This window comes from Girardinichthys multiradiatus, chromosome 5 (assembly GCF_021462225.1).
Source record: "Girardinichthys multiradiatus isolate DD_20200921_A chromosome 5, DD_fGirMul_XY1, whole genome shotgun sequence".
In the NCBI taxonomy this organism is placed as follows: Eukaryota; Metazoa; Chordata; class Actinopteri; order Cyprinodontiformes; family Goodeidae; genus Girardinichthys; species Girardinichthys multiradiatus.
The window spans coordinates 11,408,350-11,422,888 of NC_061798.1; the positions used below are offsets into that span (position 1 = coordinate 11,408,350).

General features: G+C 40.0%; 2 protein-coding genes across 5 annotated transcripts in view; both read left to right on the forward strand.

Annotated features, from left to right (window-relative positions):
- Positions 1-3,240, forward strand: part of LOC124868410 (rab11 family-interacting protein 4B-like) — a 64,203-nt gene extending 60,963 nt beyond the window's left edge. For all 4 annotated transcript variants that reach the window (XM_047365645.1, XM_047365644.1, XM_047365647.1 and 1 more), the window contains one exon: positions 161-3,240. In XM_047365645.1, the coding sequence (XP_047221601.1) occupies positions 161-277 (117 nt within the window). In that variant the 3' untranslated portion in view covers positions 278-3,240. The remainder of the gene's footprint in view (positions 1-160) is intronic.
- A 1,041-nt stretch (positions 3,241-4,281) lies between these two features.
- On the forward strand, positions 4,282-11,888 carry LOC124868772. Its single transcript, XM_047366345.1, has 4 exons — positions 4,282-4,429; positions 9,678-10,146; positions 10,572-10,708; positions 11,067-11,888. Exons 2-4 carry the CDS (start codon positions 9,686-9,688, stop codon positions 11,240-11,242), a joined length of 774 nt encoding a protein of 257 aa, XP_047222301.1. The 5' UTR covers positions 4,282-4,429; positions 9,678-9,685; the 3' UTR covers positions 11,243-11,888.
- The last annotated feature ends 2,651 nt before the right edge of the window (positions 11,889-14,539 follow it).

The window sequence follows — 14,539 nt, forward strand, 5'->3', positions numbered from 1 at the left end:
ATGTGGGTGCATGTGTGTGAGAGATAATTGCCCTGATTATAGCCTAAGTCCGAGAATAAAATCAAGACACCATTTCTTGCCAATAAATATCCTTGGGTAGTATCATAGATGATTGATATACTATTATTAAGATGTGTTTGACATACACATTTCTCCACAGTTAATAGAAGCCCTGAAGGAGCAGGAGGACATCAATTTATGCCTGCGGCAGTACATGGACAAGATTATTCTGTCCATCTTGGACCACAACCCCTCCATTCTGGAGATAAAGGACTAGCAGACGCCTAACTGGGTGTGGAAATCATCAATCCTAATCTCGGAAAATGGTTCCAGTTATCTGTTCCGAGATTCTGTACCGGAGGAAGGCAAAGATGACCGGACTCTGTCTTGTGTAAATGGACCTGCTTTGCCCGCTGCTGTTTGATCTGAAGACTGTTTCTCTCCACACATTGAGATTTAGCGCTGAAGTTGAGGCACTCATCTCAGTGAGCGACTGCTGAACAGCTGATGGTTATGCAAATGTGACTCAGTCGCCTCAGTCTGCACTGTTTTCATACTCTGCTGCTGTGTTCTGTTGTTGTCACAACTTTTGTTTTTTGTTACAAGCTGGTAGTTTCTAACCAGGAATAACCTGAACCCGACCTGCTTTTAAGATTGACACAGTCAGTCAGTGGAGGACGCTGGAATTAATCTGGAGGGCATAAACACTAGAACAGTCTCACAAATCTTACCTTCATGGAATAATTGCTGTATTATTGAAAAACAGGATGACTGGTAGGGTCTACTTTTTGGAACAACAGAGAGTCAGATAAAAAAAGAAAATAAGACGGTTACCCTGTGTAAGACAGACATGAAGGCAGCCTCGTTGTTGCCTGACCTGTTTATTAGAGAGGATGAATGCACATTATCACTAATTTGGACGAGCATGTATTATGAAAAGACAAGGTAAGGAAAGAAGGAATGTTTTGGAAGTTAAAACAAATAATACAGAAAGTGTTGGGAATGTTGGGCTCTACACCCTGCAGAAAAAAAAGAGTATTTTTTGTGAAATCAGGTACACTAAAGATGCTTTTTTAAAATCTTTTTCAATCTTAAGAACACGTCTTCCAAAACAAATTGCATCCATATCAATCAGAACAATGGTCCTTAGTTGGCTTAGAGGTGTTGGACTGATCGACAGAAGCTGTAGCCAAGGAATGTCTTTAAATTGTAAAGTAAAGCCTGAGCTGAAAAAGATTCCCACTTGGTAGTGATATACCCAAACAATGTTGCACAGGAAAGTTTTGATATGAATGTACGTGTTTGTGTGGTGGAGTTGCGTCCGCGTGATTGATGGTCTCTGTAACGGGCTGTTTTGATTCAGATAGACGCCCGGAGAGATCGACTTACAAACAAGATGTGAGCGTGCACAGAAGACTCACTTTTTGGTACCGAAGACTGGATCAGCAACCCCATTGCCACCTTCTAGCTACATATGTTATTTACATAACGCCCTGATTTGCTCTGTGTAATTAATAAACTGCTGTAAATATAATGAATGTAGAACTAAATGTTTCACTTCCTGTGTGGCCAAAAGGGCATTTGTAATTTAAATCTCTGTAACACGTTTAAACACGTGAAGTATTTAGTACTGTAACAAGGAGTGCTTTACAGGGATAACTTGTAATTTTTGAAGTGAGATTTTGATAAAAGCTTCTAAACAGGTAATCTCTTACCTGCAGCAGATCGATCTCTCCTGGTTATTTAGTATAAACCTAGATTAGTTGGTCCCAGAGGCTAATGCTAATGGCCAGTCTAGAGTTTTTCCATCTTAAAGCAAATATAATCTTGTGCAATTACTGTTTTATAAAACCTTTAAACGATTATCATGTTTGCATTGGGTGTCTTCTTTTTTTATGATAAAATTGATGATTACTTACATGGAATATGGAAGTTGGAGCCAGTGCATTACCAAAGACCTTCCCATGTGAAACACAGACTGAGAACAGAATGTGTAAAGTAAAGCATTTCCATTCAGACTAAGTTCCAAGTAGAAAAGAAAAACGGTGCAATAGGCAAAAATATTACTTTGGTTAAAGTGAGCCCAATTTTTATAAATTTTTACACAGCCTGACTGCTTTAGTTCAGTTCCCGGTATGTGTTTCACACAGGAAGATCATGGGTGGTGCACAGCCTTCTAACGGCATTTCCGTCTAGATAATTGTTAGCTTTTCTGTAAATAGCCACGTAAAGCAAACGTAACAAAGGTTTGAAGGTTTAGGCAATAGCATTGGTGTAAATTGTATTTGAAATGGGTTTTCTTGGCCTTGGCCCAAAGCTGTTGAAATCCGCCTTGCTCTTTGTCATCATCGGGCTAGCCCTTAGTTTCAGCCTCCAGAACCAACTAATCTGTATTTATACCAAATGAAGACCCATGAGAGTTACTACAGGTAACATAATACCTGCTTAGAACCCTTTAACAGGAACTCACTTCAAACTTTCCTAAGTATCCATTTAATGTAAAGGAGGAACAATCACAATCTGCTGTATTATTTAATTTTCACAAACTTGAGTTTTGCTTCCTTGCACAAAAAAGCATTTTGTTTTCTTTTGCATGGCTCACATTTTTCTCTGTCTGTGCCTTCTGAGGACATTTTTCAAGATGAACTTGTTCTAGACTTGCAGCTTTTTCAAGGTACACTCTGTTTCTGTCAGATTTGTTTCTTCTGGCTTGTAAATGCTGTACTTGAACAGTAACCATTTGTATTAATGTGCCACTTACCACTCTTTTTAAGACTGGTACTAAGAAGACGATTTTCTACAGTTTTATCAAAGAGAAACCAGCGTGTTGCCTAGGTGTCTTGTTGGACATGTAGCACAATGCTTTGTATGATACTTAAACTGGCTTATGTTTTCAGTGTAGTGATTATTTTTTTTAATTCAGTGACTACTTTTTTTTTGTTTTTTATTTTTTTTATTTTTGCTAGTTATAGTCAGTTCATTACTTTTCACTTTGCTTTAAACTGGCTTTTTGTATGGTTGTGAACAGTCTTCCTACTTCAACTGTGAGCATTATGAGCAATATTAACTTATTACAAAGACCTGCTCATCGGTTCTTTCAATAGCTGCTTGTGAATAAAATGATTTTTGAATAAAATCCAACACATCAAGCTGTAAAACTGAAGTCTGGTTGCTGTTAAACCTCTATTAGGGCTACTCATTGGGGTACCTGATTTGGCAATAAAAATGTTTGGGTTGAGATGATGCCTCATGAGATTCTTCTCACTTTAATACCTCTCAATCCCACTTATAGTTACAGTTAAAAACGATTCAACCTCCACTGCAAAGGATTTTATTGCAATTCAACACTAAAATCCTACTTTCAGACATCCTGTCTTTCCCTGTTCCGTCACAAGAGTGTGCGTCCACGAAACAGGTACACGCATGCACTTATTGTTTCCCAGGGAGTTACGCATGTCCATGACAGAATTGTACAGTCACAGTTTGATATTGTAATTTCATTTATTGTCAGTGATGTTGACTTAAGTTTTAGTTTTTCTCCAAATACCGAAGACAGTGGAGATTAAGAAAACACATACGGAATTATTCTGCCATCTCTGAAAGGTTTTCTAAAGATCTCTTATATTGAGACAGGATTGGTCAATGTTTGGATGTGTGTATCATATTCAGCAAGGTGGAAACATACCAAATGTGTTCCTTTGAATATTACTTAATTATGGCTTAAAGTCAGCATGCAGATTTAATGCTGGTGTCCCTAAACTGATTTTCAAACCCTATTCATTCTGCATTTTAGCTCAAAGTCTTGTTCTGGGAGGGACCTCTGAACTGACAAGTAAAAAAAAACAAATTTAAAATTGGTACAAAATTGATACACCAGAAAAACGTGCAAGCATATTAGAATATGCTTGTTTAAGGGCTGGTTAAACACTTCATTGCTTTGCCTCCAGGAGTGACAATCACACCAGAAACTACTAAACTAAGCAAATAGAAATAAGGACAGTTATTAGGCAACTAAAACAAAATGCCATAAAACACAAGAGAAACAGCATTTAAACAACGTAAAAACACCAAATTTCTAAAATACAAAAAGAATTTATTTGATCCTGAGACAGATAAAGATACAACATAAAATCAAAAATAGAAAAAAACTACACAAAGTAAACACAATGTTTAAAATAAAAATGCAATTGAACCAAACAAAAATTAAACTTAACAAAAAATTTGATATAGCGATATAAAATAACTTCACGGTCAGAAGTGCTGAGGGTTAACAACAAGGAAAAGAGGTTACACGTAATTTGAAATGGAGAAAAAGGAAGTAATCGCATTTCTTCGTAGTTTGGCGCCACCTACCGGTCACTCTGTTCCGCCCTCTCTTCTGCCGCTCGGTGCTGCGCTGGGCTCAGGCCTGCCCGCGGTTTCAGTACAGGTAAGAAGTCAATCCAGATAAAAGCCGGTGTTAGTGAAACTCATACATTTTATTTTAGCTCATCATTTATTGTTTCCGGGAGTTTAACCCGTGTGATGGTTGACCTGACCTGACCAGACTAACGCGTGAGCGGCCTCAGCTTACAGCGAGGAGCCGGTGTTTGATGTTAGCTAATGGAGGATGTTAGCCTGCTGACTCCAGCGGTTACACTGAAACCAGCTCAGCTTCCAGTTTACCTTCTGTGGACTGTAAAACAATCACCGATCACTCTGATTCCAGATGACAGGGTTTTACTTTTTAATACGATAAAAAAAAAAAAGAGAATTAACGCTGACCTGCATCAAAACGGTAAAAACCCTGAGAGGAAGTCTGAGGAATGGATATTGAAAACACGATTTGAAAATAGCTAATAGTGCTGGATTTAGAGTACAGGTCCTTCTCAAAATATTAGCATATTGTGATAAAGTTCATTATTTTCCATAATGTCATGATGAAAATTTAACATTCATATATTTTAGATTCATTGCACACTAACTGAAATATTTCAGGTCTTTTATTGTCTTAATACGGATGATTTTGGCATACAGCTCATGAAAACCCAAAATTCCTATCTCACAAAATTAGCATATCATTAAAAGGGTCTCTAAACGAGCTATGAACCTAATCATCTGAATCAACGAGTTAACTCTAAACACCTGCAAAAGATTCCTGAGGCCTTTAAAACTCCCAGCCTGGTTCATCACTCAAAACCCCAATCATGGGTAAGACTGCCGACCTGACTGCTGTCCAGAAGGCCACTATTGACACCCTCAAGCAAGAGGGTAAGACACAGAAAGAAATTTCTGAATGAATAGGCTGTTCCCAGAGTGCTGTATCAAGGCACCTCAGTGGGAAGTCTGTGGGAAGGAAAAAGTGTGGCAGAAAACGCTGCACAACGAGAAGAGGTGACCGGACCCTGAGGAAGATTGTGGAGAAGGGCCGATTCCAGACCTTGGGGGACCTGCGGAAGCAGTGGACTGAGTCTGGAGTAGAAACATCCAGAGCCACCGTGCACAGGCATGTGCAGGAAATGGGCTACAGGTGCTGCATTCCCCAGGTCAAGCCACTTTTGAACCAGAAACAGCGGCAGAAGCGCCTGACCTGGGCTACAGAGAAGCAGCACTGGACTGTTGCTCAGTGGTCCAAAGTACTTTTTTCGAATGAAAGCAAATTCTGCATGTCATTCAGAAATCAAGGTGCCAGAGTCTGGAGGAAGACTGGGGAGAAGGAAATGCCAAAATGCCAGAGGTCCAGTGTCAAGTACCCACAGTCAGTGATGGTCTGGGGTGCCGTGTCAGCTGCTGGTGTTGGTCCACTGTGTTTTATCAAGGGCAGGGTCAATGCAGCTAGCTATCAGGAGATTTTGGAGCACTTCATGCTTCCATCTACTGAAAAGCTTTATGGAGATGAAGATTTCATTTTTCAGCACGACCTGGTACCTGCTCACAGTGCCAAAACCACTGGTAAATGGTTTACTGACCATGGTATCACTGGGCTCAATTGACCTGCCAACTCTCCTGACCTGAACCCCATAGAGAATCTGTGGGATATTGTGAAGAGAACGTTGAGAGACTCAAGACCCAACACTCTGGATGAGCTAAAGGCCGCTATCGAAGCATCCTGGGCCTCCATAAGACCTCAGCAGTGCCACAGGCTGATTGCCTCCATGCCACGCCGCATTGAAGCAGTCATTTCTGCCAAAGGATTCCCGACCAAGTATTGAGTGCATAACTGTACATGATTATTTGAAGGTTGACGTTTTTTGTATTAAAAACACTTTTCTTTTATTGGTCGGATGAAATATGCTAATTTTGTGAGATAGGAATTTTGGGTTTTCATGAGATGTATGCCACAATCATCTGTATTAAGACAATAAAAGACCTGAAATATTTCAGTTAGTGTGCAATGAATCTAAAATATATGAATGTTAAATTTTCATCATGACATTATGGAAAATAATGAACTTTATCTCAATATGCTAATATTTTGAGAAGGACCTGTAAATGTCCTCAAAGCATTACAGTCAGATCAGGCTACTAAAAGTTCACAGGATACGTAAAAGTTTAAACTTTCAGTTTAATGACAAACATATCAATAAATATGATTATTTTCAAGGGTTTTATTTATGTAAAATATAATGAGTTTGGCTTAACCCAAACTTTAATTAATCCGAACATTAGATTATTACATAAGATCAATAAAAATTGATATTTTAAACAGAAATACTATGCTTCCGGATAGTCTGGTCATTTCTATGAACTCAGCACTTGGTTGGGCCTCCGATTGCATGAATTGCATCAATGCAGCGTGGCATGGAGATCAGCCTGTGGTTCTGCTGAAGTGTGATGGAAACCCATTGATGGCGGACTTCAGGTCATCTTCATTGTTGGTTCTGGTGTCTCTCATCTTCCTCTTGACAATATTCCATAGTTCTCTATGGGGTTAAGGTCAGGCCAGTTTTGCTGGCCAGTCAACACCATGGTCATTGAACCAGCTTTTGGTACTTTTGGCAATGTGGGCCAGTACCAATTTCTGCTGGGAAGTGAAACCAGCATCTCCATAAAGCTAGTCAGCAGAAGGAAGCATGAAGGGCTTTAAAATTTCCTGATAGATGTCTACATTAGCTGTGGATTACAGAAAACACTGAACTTCAAGCAATGTGGATTCGGTGCCTCTCCACTCTTCCTCCAGACTCTGGGACCTTGATTTCCAAATGAAATGTAAACTTTACTTTCATATGAAAAGAGGACTTTGGGCCACTGAGCAACAGCTGAGCTCTTTTTCACCTTATCCTTGGGGCGACCATAAGGATGATGGTAGGGGTTCGTCCTGTGACCTGTGCTGACAGTGGTCAGAGGGCGCGGTGGCAGCGATTGTATGTCAGTCTGCCCCAGGGCAGCTGTGGCTACAATGTGCACTACGCCTGTCAATGTGTATGAATGGGTGGATGACTGATTGTAGTGTAAAGCGCTTTGGTGTCTCTGGGGAATAAAGAGCTATACAAGTACAGACTCTTTATCCCAGGTAAGACATGGGCTGATATTGTCTCCAGTTCAGGAGTGGTTTGACACAAGGAATGGGACATCTGTAGCCCAGTGTAGGATTAGGATTAGCTGATTGACTTCCCAATATTGAACTTTTTCACAATATTCTAATATTCTGAGACACTGAATTTTGGGTTTTCCTTATCTGTAAGCCATAATCACCAAAATTACAAGAAATAAAGGCTTGAAATATTTAGTCTGTGTTTAATGAATCTATACAAGTTTCACTTTCTCAGATGAGTCACAAAAAATAGATTTTTTGTTTTAACGGTATCCAAATGTTTTGAGGTGTACTTGTACAGTGCTGTACAAAACAATGAGCCACTTACAAATGTTTTCTGTTCCTGCTTTGCTGTTACTCTTAAATGTTTCATCAAATGAATTTTAATATCAGAAAAAGATAACCTGATGAAATACAACATTAAGTTTTTAAATCAGTGTTTTATTCAAAGAAGGGGAAGAACAGATTAAAATAGTCATATTCAAAAAATGTATGTGTGTACAAATGAGGCTCGTTTGTCACATTGAGAGTATTTTTTCAAAATAGCCTTTAAGCATTTATAAAACATACTATTTTAAAAAGCCCACGTTTGTGTATTAAAGTTTTCTGTTATTGGTCTGGTGTAATATTCTAATCTTAAATGTCGTATTTTCATTGGGTTGTAAGCAGAAAATCCTCATAATTAACAGAAATAAAGACTTGACAAAATCAGTTTGTGTGCAGTTAATCTATACAGCTAAGTTACTGAAATAAATGAACTTTTCAACAATATGCTAATTTATTGAATGGGTCTGTAGTCATTGTAAGCCTTTGGGCCTCCAGTAAACCAAATGGAGAGTATTTATCCACATATGGAGAACAGTGGTGAGCGGGAGAGGAATTAGAAGAAATAACACTTTTTGAGAAGTTTCTTGTAACAAAACCCCTGAAGATTCCATATAAAATTGGCTCCATTTGCTTGTTGAGCAAACGCTGGGTTAAAGGGTTGGGCATCGTTGAAGATCGAACGGTTCCGGTTCTTAAAAAAGTAGACATGGTTTAAATAAGCTAGCTAATCAGAGTTCTTTCTGGATTTGAACTTCTCTATGAATTTTAATTCTTGTAACTTTTTATGAACTTTACTATGAATTTCTCACAGGACTGTTTTCAACCAGCATATAAATATCAAACCTATGAACCTTAATATAAATGTTATGAAGTTTGTTTTTTTTTTCACAGGGAAATACTTTAGCAAGAAAGAGAGGTTTATTTCTGAAAACCTCATTAAACACTTTTCTGCATATCCAGTGTCTGAAGCTGCAGATACTTCCACATGTTACTGAGCTCTCACTGATGGGCTACCCTGGAGCAGAATATCAGACAAACAAGAAAAGAACAGCTTGTTCAACCCAGTCCAGATTAGCAGCAGGTACTGTATAAAATCAGAAAATGTTCCGGTTGAGGAACATGATCAGATCTGCCTCCTCAGGCAGTATGTGAGAGCGTTCTGGACAGATGGTGTTTCCTGCAGTGGAGAACACACATTCGCTGGGAGTAGAAGAAGCTCGAATGCATAAATAAGAGAAAGGGAGATCTGACAGCAAAGGATAAGTCTGTCGTTGGTTCCGCCATCATGCAGCGGGGTCCTCAGACATAATGGAGTAGTGCAGTCTGGTCAGCTTCCTGGCTAACGTTAGCTGGGTGTGTGCATTTGAGATGACCCACTGTTTTTAGGTCAGGTATGAATTGTTAACGGCCTCAATGTTGGTAGAAGATGTATGTTATTGTTTTACTGATCTGATTGTGTTTATGGTCTTAAGTTGAGGGGCTTAAATCATTCCTTTGAAAATAATTAAGAACTTTACTAAACATGAGAACAAAAGGAAAATCCGTCTTAGCTGCTAAATTTAAAGAAGACTAATAGTTTGAGACTTTTCCACATTGCTGCATTTTTACAAATATTTCCAGTAATTGATATGATCCATTTTTCTATTTATTTTTTTTTGGGATGTATCAATATGAAAATTTGGGCCGACAATGATAACCGATTTACCATTACTCTATACATTATATTATAAGTTAGATATATATATATATTTATCTGTAAACAAGGTACGGGGGCTAAAAGATTTTCAGGGATTATGCATGCTGTGTAATGAACCCTTGAACTGTGTGTGACAGACAGGTGACGTGATGCCTCAGTGTGGGTTCAGCTTCGAGTGCAGGCGGAGGGAGGCTCATCACAACACCTGTAAGGCCAACAGTCTGCTCCGCAAAGACAATCCTGATGCAGGTTGGATTAGCAGGGCAGACCGCCAACATGGAGCCAATGAGAGCGCTAAAGCTGGCTCACTGGACCCCCCCTATCCACCACGCAAGAATAATGGTTATTTTAACTATTCCCACAACAGTAAGAGTACCAGAGCTGTGTCCCGGAAGAACTCCTCGACACAAAAGGGCACATTTTCACCACTCGCTACCGGTGCAACAGCTGGAAGATTCACAGGTACAGATGTGCTGGGCTGTTCTGCAGCCATTGGTGCCGCCAGGTTTGGTGGTGTCGACCCGTCTGAGCAAGCGGTACCAGATCCCAGCTTATCTGCATCCAAGAGGAAACAAAGAGGAAAGAAACACTTCAGAAACGAGAAGAAAAGGTGAGCCCAGACATCTGTCAGCATTGTTAACTGAGTCATACACTTTCAGGCCTGCTGGGTCCATTAGTCAAATCTCCAAAACATAAGCGTTAACGTGGCAATGGTACAGCTTGTTTATCTGACCGTGACACAGTGTTGAAGAAATAGTCTTTTATTTTTTTGCTGTTGGATTTCTGATCTTGCTTGTGTTTCCACCAAAGGACTCAGCCAGGAGTACTTTCTATGGGACAGAAAAACAACAGGGGTACTTGTGGTTCACAGCTTAGTCAAAATCTTTCTTTGATAGAAGCACAGCTAAACACCAAAGCACCTTCTGTCCTCCTGACTGAAGATTTTTAGGAATGTGCTGGCAAAAACTGTTATTTGCTGTAAACATGCAGACATTTAACGAGAACCTACAACAATTATTGAATCTGTTTTTACAGAGATAAGAACATGACCGATCTAGGAGGTTATACGCCACTCGTGATGCCGTTGCAGGAGGAAGAGGACTGGGAAGAAGAGATCCTAGAGGCCACTTTCAAAAACAGGGAAAAGATGATTTTAGAGGCCGCACCTTATGGTAAAACAGCCTTTCTCTAAACTTCAGAATTCAATTCTACATCAGTGTATAGTCACTACAAACTGACCAGTCACAATATTATGACTACTCATTAGTTGGTTTAGCTACATAATTTATCATGACGGATTTCGGGTCCCGTTAATTGCTGATCTGATCCCTACTATTTCACTGCACACACCCTTTTTCAATTATGTGGATAATCAGGTGTGTGTGGGCCTAGTATGTAACATTAAGGCTGTCTCGATGTTGTGCCTTATCAGATATTATGCCACTGGAAAGAAAGAAATCTGTTGAAATAATGAGATCAACACTTTAGTTAAATGTCTAGGCCCTGACTGGCATCCTGTGCCTTCTGCAGGTCCAGAGGACGTGCTCCACTTTTCTCTGCAGGATTTGACACTTCGGCAGAGCGACTCGGTCAACCCGCCAGCGACGGCCAATTACAGCCCCGCCGTGCACCACGCACACCCCATCCGATGGAGATGCTGCCGCGTTCCTGCTGAATCAGAGCAGTTTGCAGATGCCGGGGAGTAAGCCAGACTGTTGAGGCAAAACTGCCATCGAATAAGATCTGGGGGCTTAGCTATTTTAAAGTTGACCCTGTTTGGGGATCCTGGATAGAAACTGCAAATAGAACAGTTGCCATATGAGCGTTTTTTTTTTTTTTCTTCAAATAGGGCTTCAGTTTCATAAATTGAAAGGTAAATATTTACTCTAATTTCAGCATCAAATACGTTAATTGACTTTGAAGTTATAAATTGTAAGAAAGCATCTAAGTTGTAGGCAGGTTCTTTTATTCTAGGTTCTATTTGATCATTTTAGTTAGGATTTTTATTTCTTTTTTAACCCAATAATCATTTATTTAGCTCTTGCCTTTGTGGTCTTAAATGTTTTTAGTTATCTACCAGACTCCTGCTATTCTTGCTCTTTTTATATTTTTAAATATAATTTTAATAGTTTTGTTTTAAAGGTGGCTGATTTGAGAAGAGCGATCAATTGTATTGTCTATAAAACAGCACACGTTCGTCAAAAACAGACATGAAGGTGGTATTTTAATTTAACAAAGGAAAGTCGGCTTCCAGTGGAAATCTGGTTCAACTCTGTAACACCACCAACATATCTGCTTCTTCATGCTCTACTTTTCATTTTCTTAGCTAGAATAAATCAGATTTTCCTCAAATTTCTCCTCTGATGTTTTTGCCTCAACAGTGTCCTCTCTTTGTGATATTCTACCTTACACAGTTGGAGCCCAAAGTTTTGAAACTGACAGAAATGTTGGTTTTCACAAACTTCACTGCTTCAATTCTTGGATCTTGTTGGGGTGTACTGAAGTTTAATAAACATTTTGAAATGTTTTTATTGAGAAATGCCATAAGGGTATGCAAAGCAGCAGTTATTTCTTGTATAGTTTTAGAATACCTGATATCAGCGTCTGGTCCAAGTTCTGATCAGTGATCCGATCATGGTTTATCAGTGCTTTGAGGTATAGTTGAACACAGGATTTTCTTGCTATGGGTCAAAAATGTTTTCATCCTTGAGTTTCTGGGTTCACTTTTTTTTTTTTTTTTTTTTTTTTTTTTTTAACCGTGTCCTGTCCGGCAGAGTAGCGCTCAGAATTGTTGTCTGAGTGCCAAAAAAAAGCCCAACAGATTTACTTTCACAAGTGGAGCATTACAGCTAACACTTTAAAGCTCTGCTTGATATTTATAAAGGAAACTGCTGTGGGATTATTTGGCCCGAGCAGCTAAGCGCTGCGAAGGCCTATAGCTCCGTTTCTTATTATTATTCATCCGGGAAATTAATTGGCATTTTGGAGGCCTTAACATATTCAAAAACTCACCAAACTTCACAGACATTTGTCCCCCAATGGAAATGTACGTATTCTAATGGATTTGAAAATGGGCGTGGCCAAACGGCTCTACAGCGCCCCCTAAAGTGAGATAGGCCAACTGGTAAGTCCTAGAGAGTTGAAATTTGGTACATAGCTAGATCTCCCCAAATCATGAAAAAAAGTCTCCTGAGGGTATGCCCTGAAACCAACAGGAAGTCGGCCATTTTGGGTCAAAGTGTCATTTTTGGCCTTTTTTCACTTTTCATACATGTCAAACTTTAACAAACTCCTAGGAATTTTGAGCTACCGGCTTCATATTTGGTCAGTATGTAGTTAAGGCATTGGGGATTAAAAGTTATCAAAATTGTAAGTTTTTGAGCATGTTGAAGGGGCGGGAACGGGCCTCAAAGTTAGCCTTCTCGCCGCAAATTTCAAACAGCAATAATTTTCACATAAATTGGTTGAAATACACAAAATCTGGTATTATTGATCCCTCTCAGGTTACCAACAATCCTATCTGGTTAAATAATGACATTATCAAACCACGCCCCCTGAAAACAGGAAGTCACTTTTTTCACTTGGAAAGGTGCCTCTCTGACCCTCTTGACCTAATCAAATTGAAACTGTCAGAAGGCAGATAACTAGTGGGTCTAACTTCATTTGAAGCACAGTGACTTTTCATAAAAGGGTGTGGACATGGCGCCACGGCGATGTCAGACGTCACGCCATGGCCATAATTTCCACATAGATCATCTGATCTGCACCAAAATCAATATGATTGATCCTAGTACAGTCCCCCAAAGAAATCTGATGACATATTTGGTGGGAGTGGCCTAATTTCTCCACAGCGCCCCCTGCAAGACTTTAAAAAATCAGCCCCAAGCCATGCTTTGACCGAGGATTGTGAAATTTGGTACACGTATGTATCTTCTCAGGACCCACAAAGAAGTCTCTTGGAGGATTGGTCCAAACCCTACAGAAAGTCGGCCATTTTGGGTTGAAGTTGTTATTTTGACCCCATTTTTGCTGTTTCCAGCCCACGTGTCTGAGCGAACTCCTACAGCTTTTGACTTAGAGACCTGAAAATCACTCAGTATACTCTTAAGGCACTGGGGATCAAAAGTTATCAAAAGCTTTTTGATACATGAAAGCGTGAGGGCGTGGCCACGCCTCAAAATATGACTTCTCGCCATAAATCACGAAATTAATATAGCTCCTACAAGGAAAGTCAGAGACCTAAAACCTTCTAAGATTGATCTGCCTCTGGCCCTGAACAATATTCACTGATCAGATGCTGACATCATCGAAGCCACGCCCCCTGAGAACAGGAAGTGTAATGTTTCACTTAGTGTGGTCCATGTTTGATCCCCTCCACCTAATCAACATGAAACTGTCCCAAGTCACAGATATCATGATGGTCTAAGTTTGTGTCTAGTGCTACTGCTTTAGCTGGAGGGTGTGGCTATGAGGGTGTGGCGAAGTCTGATGTCACGCCACAGCCATACGTTTGGCTCTAAATTACACATGCATGGTCCGATTCACTCCAAAATAAATATGGTTGATCTTTGTCAGCCCCCAAACACCTCTAGTGGATTACATTGGAATTTGGATCAACAGCGCCCCCTAGGACATTACAAGTGCTCTATCTCCTTCATACATCATCAGATCCACTTGAAATTTAGTGTACATCATCATGGATCAATGTTGGACATGTTGACACGATCAATTGACATTATTTTAGCCCCGCCCACTAACAAGTGAGTGCAACTTCCATCGGGAAGGTTGCATTTCAGACAAATTTGGAACATTTCTTGCCAGAGCAGAACTTAACATAACCAAAGAATGTATGAAAGGTGGCTTGCAGCGCCACCTACTGGGAAGGTGTGGAATCGAGCGGCGGGCTCCTCAGTGGCATGGAGGAGGCGGTGCCAGGCTCCCGCGGTCGCAACACAGGCGCTTGGCTGCGAGGGCCGCCCAATGCTGCTTGCAGCTTTAATTTC